Source organism: Mytilus edulis, chromosome 4 (assembly GCF_963676685.1).
Source record: "Mytilus edulis chromosome 4, xbMytEdul2.2, whole genome shotgun sequence".
Classification (NCBI taxonomy): Eukaryota; Metazoa; Mollusca; class Bivalvia; order Mytilida; family Mytilidae; genus Mytilus; species Mytilus edulis.
In genome coordinates, this window is record NC_092347.1 from 38,600,023 (window position 1) to 38,610,646 (window position 10,624).

At 32.4% G+C, this 10,624-nt stretch overlaps 1 protein-coding gene across 3 annotated transcripts in view; it reads left to right on the plus strand.

The window, feature by feature from the left end:
• The window catches only part of LOC139521850 (hephaestin-like), a 331,235-nt gene that overhangs the window by 13,285 nt on the left and 307,326 nt on the right, over positions 1–10,624 (plus strand). For 2 of the 3 annotated variants that reach the window (XM_071315510.1, XM_071315509.1), the window contains exons 8-15: positions 486–673; positions 1,001–1,058; positions 1,429–1,635; positions 2,255–2,435; positions 4,368–4,528; positions 5,482–5,639; positions 6,198–6,432; positions 8,364–9,240. In XM_071315510.1, coding sequence (XP_071171611.1) covers positions 486–673; positions 1,001–1,058; positions 1,429–1,635; positions 2,255–2,435; positions 4,368–4,528; positions 5,482–5,639; positions 6,198–6,432; positions 8,364–8,674 — 1,499 coding nt within the window. In that variant the 3' untranslated portion in view covers positions 8,675–9,240. Of the gene's footprint in view, positions 1–485; positions 674–1,000; positions 1,059–1,428; positions 1,636–2,254; positions 2,436–4,367; positions 4,529–5,481; positions 5,640–6,197; positions 6,433–8,363; positions 9,241–10,624 lie in introns of those variants that run through there. The other variant, XR_011664079.1, reaches the window with a different exon arrangement.

The following is a 10,624-nucleotide window of genomic DNA, read 5'->3' on the forward strand; positions in this document are numbered from 1 at the left end:
TCAAGAATATCTAATTTCAACCACATAAGTGCAAACTACTGGGCCGGGTACGTGATACCATTTGCAATGAATCGTCCCTCAGCAGTGGCATCGATTCGGTGGTTTCAAAACTCACTAATGATATGAGGCTTAATTGATCTTATGCCAGACTCGCGTAGTGTATAGTTAATACTTGCCACTGGCGCTCTATACATAGAAGTTGAGAGCGAATTGGAATATATAACGCAATAAATGAGCATTGATTACGGAAAATTTAAAATTTGGACCATACACGGATTAGGAAGTATATAAATAGAAACAATCTCTAGTCGTTTGTATAAAAAAAAATATTTACACCATTAAAACATGTAATATATTGTTTAAATATTATATTTGCATTCCGATGTCTTAGTGAATTTAACCCCTTATAAGTGCATTTTTGTTTTATTTTTGATTTAATTATATTTATTCATTATTCATTATTCATTATTTAATCATGACTAAAGGTAAGATAAAAACAGCTCCAGGAGAAAAGAGAACATACTATTGGTTCGTACCTGAATTCTTTGGTCCAGTGATGGGCGAAGATATGTGTATCCCACGTTATTACTATGTAGATCTAGATCGAGAACCAACAATGGTGGGATCTATACTGGTCTGTCAACAATATTCTTTAGACGCCAATGATAACCAGGTGATTATTAGAGGTTTCTCGACAAGCACCTTGACGGACAAGAAAATTTCATCGAAAGTGCTCTCACGTGTACAATTAAAGGTTTATACGTCATTGTCTCTGAAATGTTCAAAAGTCAGAGTTAATCAATTTATTAAAAAAAAAATAATGCTTTTTGGAAAATATAAGTTATATGGAAATGTGCATCGTATAAAAATATTCTTCAGCCAAATTTTCTATATAGCATCTATAACAAAAATTAAGAACAAAACAGTAGGTAGTAATAATTCTTAAAAGTAATAATTAAAGGGGTAGTTTATAGTTTATTCTATGTTTATTGTTTTGCAGATAATTGGTGGGGAAGATTACTTTCTTTTCGTATTTCCAAGTATTGCCAATATCACTGGTAAGTATGCTCTATTAATTCCTTGTCCGTGTGGATAATAAACAGCGTCTTTATAACTATTATATTTTCGTTTAATTTCTTATACATGTTTGAATTGTCTTTTCATTTACATGCTAGTTTTAAATATTTAGTTTATCATCTACAAAGTAAATAGTACAGTTTTCAGCTGTGATCTCAAATATAATGGTTCAGAAGTTAACATTATAGTTTAATCGATTTATATATTATGTATATATGCACATTTTAAAAATACCGTTTTCGACTTTATTTTGTAGAAAAATCAATAATTTTAAGCATGCACCAATTTATTAACCTATCATTTGTATTGTCTATTGTTGTTCATTGCTTACAATACTTGTTCTATATACAGACATAAATGGATTGAGCAAAAAGTCTTTTCCACCACTGCATCTATGTGCTGGAGAGACATACAGATTCCATTTTATAACATTTACAAACCAGCCAGTGACACTTCTCAGTAAAAGTGACCCATTTCTGATGGACGGTTCTTCAATGTCAGCTATTGGACTGATACCTCACCTGCCAACTTCGGTTACACTTCAACCAGCTCGAGAGGGTACAGTTATTTCATCTATATTAGAAATAGTTTTTATGTTTTCCAGACATTTAAAATTACTAAACATATAATTTTTATATCAAAACTTAACTATCTATTATCCACGCTACCAATGCACGAGCATTCACAGTTCAATTGCTATATCCAAACAAACAACACATACGCACACACTCACTCGCGCGTTTTTATTCTATTTTACTCAATTCACTTCGTTTTCAAATATAAAAGCAATGAGAGTTCTTGTAAATTATAACGAATTGAAACTGCTAATACTTTTATCATTCAGTTGTCGTATGTGTTTTACACATACTGATTCCACTGATCTTTAATATATATTACATAATGATATTTCATTTGTTTTACACGTATACATTTACAAAATAATTCAAGTAAGAAACAAGGAATAAGCAACACTATCGCACAGATCTGTCACTATCCTTGTGTATTGTTGAATTAGTTGAATATGAAATAAGTAATAAAGGCTGATATAGTGAAGATGTGCAATCTATTTTATATTGATTTTGTGCATAAACACTTTTGACTTACTCCGTTAATGCTGGATATATTGTATTTTATGAGTGTTGGACAAATTAACAGAAAAGATGTTTTGTCGTTCAAGGTTTAAAAGAAGTAAGTAGCTTTCCCGATGAAATTTTTGGATTTTCCATAAATGTCAGTCGATGTGGACGTAGTATAACAAATGAGGATTTCAAGGAAGTCGATGAGGTGACATATTTAGGGATCATCAAGGATAGATGGCGTTATACTGGAAAAAAATTAAGTACAACAAAATGGAAACAGTAAGTTTTCATATTTCAACATTTCATTACCATACAGTATGATGATCTTACAAGTTGCAGATGGGACAACTTTAAAAAATTGTATAATCACTGCCCTAATAAATGGCTCTATTTACAGGAAAACGGAATATTCTGTGAAATAACAAATAGTTATCCAAGGTACCAGGTCTTAATAATTTAATTCGCCAGACGCGCGTTTTGTCTACATACGAATCATCAGTGACGCTCAGACAAAAATAGTTAGAAAGCCAAACAAGTACAAAGTTGAAGATCATTGAGGACCCAAAAACCCTAAATGTGCCAAATACGACTAAGGTTATCTTAGCCTGGAATAACAAAATCATTAGTGTATCGAATAAAACACACTTTTGCAAACAGTAAATATATAAAATCACCATTTAATTGATATTTATGTCAACAACGAAGTGCTTTCTTTTGGGCTTGTGATACCCTCGGTTACGAAACGTCCACCAGCAGTGGCATGGACACAGTGGTGTAATATGAAAAATCGAGAGAAACCTCTATAAAAAAATGATCTTAAAGACAAGATCGACAAATAATTCAACATAACCAACATCATCAGACAACGCCTTAGTTGAGTGCGTGCCCTTCAATTGCAATTTTTACCCATGTTTTGCTTTTTTGATAATATCATCAAAACTATACTGTGAAAGTACTTTTATTCGTGGGGAACCATTTTCGTGGTTTTCGTGGATGACTTTATGTTATCCACGATTTTAAGTGTCCAACGAAATAAAACAACCGTTGTCCAAATCAAGACATGGAAAGATCCCCATGTAAGTTTGACTACTGATATGATATATTGAATATAGCCAAATCTTAGAATACTATAATAGAAGTCACATGGCAAACGCACTATGAACTACAACTGCAGGTCGGATTATACCCGTTTAATCTTTAAAAAAACCGTAACTGTACAACTTTTGGTCTCTTAATTATAATTAAAAAAATGTTTTTGTTCGATGAAAGTCAGATTTCCGGTATTGGTATGCTATGATGAAATATTCATTTTTAATTATATCCTGATTATTCTCGTACGGATGGGAAATACTGATTTCATGCTGGACTTGCCTTTGATAAGAATTATTTTACAATTCAAGACGTTTATAGTATTTGTTTATGTAAATGTTTTCTTTAGGTGACATGTTTATGGCCTAATTAACACCTTTGATGGTCTTTAATATGTTGATCAATCTATCTTGGGTTAAATAGTGTGATCCCTATAATTTACATGTTTACTTTGCAATTTTCTTTAAACCAGACACTTTGTTAAAAATTTAAAACAACACGTTTAATAAATTCTTGCGTCCGAAGCGCTATTCTGGATTTACCTTCATCAGGAACGCTCAAAACCAAACATTTGAAATCCGAAGATGTATAAGTACCGAAACTGATGAAGAGCTATATGTCAAACAAATAACCAAATTCATCTAAAGCCAACTTTGCCTGAGGGAGTTGAAACCTTAGTTTCTTAATAATTTCAAAATTTATAAACGGACAATTTTAGTAAAGTTTGTAACTTTCGTTTCTAATGGCTACCATTTAAACAAAAAATTTGAAAACAAAATCCACGAATTTAAAGACCCACGAACATGTAAATATTGCTCAAACCACGAAAATTGATACCCACGAATTAAAGTACTATCACAGTAATATATAAAAACAACTTTAAATGCAAAAATTAAATGCCAAAATGGTTTACTTATAAGTCTTACATCCAAAATTGTCAGGGTTTCCACTATATCCACTCACGATCGATAAACTTATGTTTGTATCGATCCAACATGTCTACACAAATGTTCCACATTATCAATTTATTAACAGTGAGTTTAATAAAAGTTTGGAATAAATCATATCAGTAGTGAAGCACTGACTACTGGGCTAACGACTGATAATATTATGATCTTTCAGATTGCAAATTGGGGACCTGAAGATGTCTCGTACATACAAGAAAGCAATGTTTGGAAATCTTTATCCCAATTCAAATCGCTTGGACTTTACAAGAAGACTTAACTATCAAGGATATTTAGGTCATGTGTTTTATACCAGTGTTGGAGAAAGTCTGAAAATAAGTATGTCATATAGTTATCCAAGGTACCAGGATTTTAATTTAATACGCCAGACACGCGATTTGTCTACATAATACTTATCAGTGACGCTCAGAACAAAAAAGTTAAAAAGCAAAACAAGTACAAAGTTGAAGAGCATTGAGGACCCAAAATTCCAAAAAGTTGTGACAAATACGACTAAGGTGATCTATTCCTGGGATATACTTATATTTTTTCCATCAAATACTCCCACGAAAACACGACAACTTTGCATTAAAAAAAACTTACACATACCAATTGTCAAGAACATATAAAAATGATCCACGCATTAGAAGAAAATAAAACAAAAGTGCCAAAAAAAATGAATGTGAATAAGACAATAACTCTATCAAAATGTGCTGTAAGATGGGGTTTTTTACAATGCGAAAAACAAATACTCAATAATAAATTTATATTTGTTGAAAACTTACAATTTTGACCTAATTTCTATCACATTTTGAAAAAAATAAAGGTTCCATATGAATGCTTCTCTGCACAATGGGAATCGGAATGAACATGTAAATTTTGATTGAATTGATAAATGACCCATCATGTGATATTTCAGTGTTTCAAAAATAAAAATATCCTTTGAGATCACAATTTTTGTAAGTTTTCGGCTGCATCTGTTGCGATTTAACAGGGTGCCAAAATATGCTAGTTGCACACCATTTCATGTGATTTGTCTTGACCTTAAGAAGGTTTTCAAAATTGCAACTGAATTTCATAATAACAAAATAAATGACATTGTTCAATAGATAATGTATAATACGTCAAAAATATAGAAATAAAAGATGAACCAGTGTTTAGAATTTTATTGAATTGTATTTTTTGTTTGAACAAATATTTCGGGATATTTATATGAAAAACCAAACAATATCTCGAAACAGTTGGATTCGTGTAAAGAAAAAATCCCGATATACTGTGTCTTTCTTTTTCAGACATACAAAACATTGCTGACAGAAATTTCTCTATCTATGTGCCTGGTGTAATGGCAGATTATACCGATTTTTTATCACCAAGACATACTAGAAATATTACTTGGAATATTCCACAAAGTGCTGGCCCTGGATCTGGGGATGCAGAATGCATTGCAAAGGCAAGTGACGAACGACGTCTAAAATTTTGATTATGTTCTTGTATGATTTATAAAACTAGTATTGAAAAAATACAAATGGCAAAGGTAAATTAAAAACGTTAAACACAGACTTATATAACATTGAGTATTTTTAAATTAGGAAATTATAAAGAAAAATTCCCCTGTGGGCAAAATTGATCCTATAGACTTTGACATTTTTGTTTGGTTATAAAGCTAATGTTGCAGTGTATTTAATAATTCCTGGCTATCAAATATTTATGTTTGAGCGTTCTTAATAAAGGTATCAAGAATAGCGATTTAGACGCACGAAATATATTAACAATCGGAGAACCGTAGTTAATCTCTTGATATCAGAATACATATATTAATTACAGCTAATCCTTTTTGAATCTTTTATTTATGGATCGAAAGTCATATGAAATCACTTTTTAGCACCAATACGATCGAGTGCAAATGTTTATAAAAAGTACTTAGGTTGTCAAAAATAAATATACATAATTAATTCATAGACTGACACAATACGAGAAATTGATGTTATTTACATAAAAATATTTTCAGACTTACTTTTCAACCCTGGATATTGAAAAAGACATATCAACTGGTTTGATAGGACCAATTATCATATGCAATAGAGGAGTGAAGGCTGCAACCGACTTCAAACATTCAATAATTTTCTTTGGTGAAGTGGATGAGTCGATGAGTTGGTATTTCAAAGAAAATGTAAAGATATATGGTCCTGGATCTAACACAAAATTAAATGACACAGAACTAATAGACAATAATAAAATTAAAGGTATAAAAATAAATAGTTTGTATTCAATCTACTTTTTCTTACCAATATTCTTCTTTCTCAACCATGAAGACACCATGAATAAATTGATCAGAAACCACAGCCCCTTACACAAAAATTCCTATAATACGGCTTTAATGAGAAAAAAAAAGGATAAAAATCGACACTGTATAATGTTTGTGATCACCATGACGTTTCTTTTTACCCTGTACGATATAACTTAGTTCGCTGTCAACAGTTCTGCATAGTCTCAGATGTTTAGATACCAAGGTAGTCATCATATTCGTAACTTAAAAGTGTTTGTGTACTATTCCTAAATTTGACATTTGTGTGTTTACGCATGGCGGGGAATGCATGTATGTTTTACAATAATACGTTTACCCTGGTTTTTATGCCCCACCTACGATAGTAGAGGGGCATTATGTTTTCTGGTCTGTGCGTCCGTCCGTCTGTTCGTTCGTCCGTCCGTCTGTTCGTTCGTCCGTCCGTCTGTCCCGCTTCAGGTTAAAGTTTTTGGTCGAGGTAGTTTTTGATGAAGTTGAAGTCCAATCGACTTCAAACTTGGTACACATTTTCCCTATGATATGATCTTTCTAATTTTAATGCCAAATTAGAGATTTTACCCCAATTTCACGGTCCACTGAACATAGAAAATGATAGTGCGAGTGGGGCATTCGTGTACTGAGGACACATTCTTGTTCATTTTTGTTTTAATGACATTTTGTATGTATTTATGACTCGTTGAACTGCTTCCTAAAGTCAAAAACTTAAAAGATGTTGCTTCAGTTTTATTTTCATTGTGTTTTTTTTTATTTGGCATTCTAAATGTCAACGATTTGAGCGATGAGGGGACAAATTGGACGTCGGTTGTACCAAAATATAACTCTGATATCTTTGAGCTATCATTTAGCTAGACAGAGGCTAAATGAAGCTAACAACAGAATACCTTCTAAGTCAGAAATCGATAACGCAAAAACAAATCCGGCTCACAATCGAAACCGAAGGAAATACATCGATAATAAGACGAAAACAATAGAACAACAGAATCACTGAACTACTACAAAAACAAACATTCATACCATGCAAGCATAAAAGCTTTAATTTGATTTTAAAATTTGCAATTATCTAAACGTTTAAACGACATCAAACGAGATACATTTCCCTTTTGTATGCCCCACCTACGATAGTAGAGGGGCATTATGTTTTCTAGTCTGTGCGTCCGTTCGTCCGTCCGTTCGTTCGTCCGTGCTTCCGTTCGTCCCGCTTCAGGTTAAAGTTTTTGGTCAAGGTAAATAAGACTTTTGACCCCACTTTACGGTCCATTGAACATAAAAAGTGAAAGTGTGAGTTTCAGGTTAAAGTTTTTAGTCAAGGTAGTTTTTGAATAAGCTGAAGTCCAATCAACTTGTAACTTAGTATACATGTTTCTTACGATATGATCTTTCTAATTTTAAAGCCAAATTAGACTTTTGATCCCAATTTCACGGTCCACTGAACATAGAAAATGAAAGTGTGAGTTTCTGGTTAAAGTTTTTGGCACAACTTTTTGGAATTTTGGATTTTCAATGCTCTGCAACTTTGTACTTGTTTGGCTTTATAAATATTTTGATATGAGCGTCACTGATGAGTCTTATGTAGACGAAACGTGCGTCTGGCGTACTAAATTATAATTATGGTACCTTTGATAACTATTTGGTCAAGGTAGTTTATGATGAAGTTGAAGTCCAATCCACTTGAAACTTAGTAAACATTTTCTCTATGTTGTGATCTTTCTAATTTTAATGCCAAATGAGATTTTTTACCCAATTCCACGGTCCATTGAACATGGAAAATGATGGTGCGAGTGGGGCATCCGTGTTCTTTGGACACATCCTTGTTCTTTGAACTACTTAACAACTATACACATATAATAATGTATTCCTCTATTATTTCAGTCGTTAATGGAATGAGCGTTGGAGCTCTGCCGGATATCAGTTACGAAGTAGGAAAATCACAATTCATACATTTCTTCAATATTGGCTTCAGATTCCAATCTATACATATGTCAGGTGTCGCGTTTTCAAAATCTAGTAGTTTCTATGTTGGATATGACGTCATAGCATTACATCCTGGAACAAGTGCTTCGGTCAAAGTTACACCAAAAATAAGTGGAAAATGGAGACTAACTGGTTATACAACAGATATGCATTGGAACAAATTATCTGCAACAATGAACGTTCCGTCAAATACAGGAGGCGCCAACTAATTTTATTTTTGCTCGTAAGAAATGTAAATACATGTATAGGCTAAGTTGATATGTGATACAATACATTGTGAAACCTCTATTTGAATTTAGCTAGGATTCTTTATGCATAAGTATGTATAGATTTTTTTTCCATTAGAATAAGGTTTGTTTAAATAGATTCCTAATTTCAATTGACTTTTTAAACCATAGAGTTCCAGGGTAACATTGGATTGTTATAATTAACATTTATCATTGTATCATTTCATTTACACGCTTCGAACTGGAAGCTAAGGCCATTTAGGTTCTGCAAAAATTCAAATTGGAATATAATGGGCACGTATTACATGTATCATGCTTTAGTTATGTATATGCTGTGGAAGATTGAACTACAATCGGTAAAGAAAGATAGCCCCAATTTTAAATCAAAGAATGCCATCATTGGTTATTTTAGAACAGCACCATGTACTTTTTATGTTATTCTTGAAGATTTTTCACTTAAACATCATTTTTTAGTTGAATATATGAGTTAATATTTAATTGATAATTTCTTTATATATTCATTGATAATTTCTTAATATTTTCATTGATAATTCATTGATAACTTCTTGATATATTACTTGATAGTATTTTTAGAATATTTTGCTCAATGCACTTTTTTTCATCTCAAATTGATATATTATCAAATAAGGGTTTTGTTTGCATGAATGCAATCTTTATCTCCAATACGACGAAAAGACAAACAACAAATAACCAATCATTGCACGAAAAGATGAAGAAAAACGATTCTGATCGAAACTTGTGTAAACTCAGATATGTCAGATGGGTAACCAGTTACTGCTTTAATTGTGCATCCATCTATCCAGTGATTTGTCGACATTTGTAATGTCACAATCGAGGAAAAGAGGGCAGGAGATTGATTGAAACAGATTGAACATATCATTGGAATATGGAAATCGATTTAGAAAAAATGAGATTATCAAATAAAGCTCTGCGATATTCCGTTTATGAAAATATACGATTCCAGTCAATTTCTGATATTTTCTGTATTTTAAGATCTAATATGACTTGGGTATCAAGGGGTTATGTGCACCAACTAATTGCAGCCCATGTCGACTGTAAACAATACAATGGCATGGTATTGATGTTCTGCACTCGCAAGTCAAATTGAAATCAATGTTAAACAAGAACTATCTTTAAAAAAGATATCCGACGTATTTAAATTTGAGTATATGTTTAAAACTATCATTTCGATAACCTTCAGAGGCACAAAGATACCATTTGAATAACGTTTTCTCTGTTTATATTCAGTATTCTCGGTCCTCGTATCTTTCTGTTTACATTCACCAAAACCCCGCGGAAATCTCACATGCGAAGGTGCGTTCTAAAAGTCGTGTACGTTCGTACAACAAAGTTTACATTAAAAATTATATAATTGTCCCGAATAAACAGCTGTCACGGATGCAAAGAGCTATTGGAGAAACAATTATTTTAATAAAAATATAAATCTTTGTAAGATCTAGTTCAAATATTTATAGTTTTTCACTTGCTTTCCATCACGATATAATTAACAAGACGTTTTTTCAAACACAACCAAATCACCCAGCATGACAGCATTTTGTCCAATCACAGAAAGGATTTTCGAGCATGCGTATTATGTTGCCATAGTTAAGGTCCTTAAGTTCAAAGGGCACAAACCGAAACTATACCGACTACGTCGGAAAAACAACATCTTTACAAGCCTAGGGTTACGTTTCAGTCCCCTCTTCTCTGCCCTTAGCAGATTGAGATAGAATTTTGGATCAACAGGTAAATTAATTCCATTGGTCGCAGTAGTAAATGGCTGCATCCAATCAAAACGTAACTTATATATAAACATGTGAAGATGTAGAAAATGTAAATAAACAATTGGAACGTGCTAATTGTGCACAGGTCTTCACCCCAAAACATAGAACAATATTTAGTAACAATTAT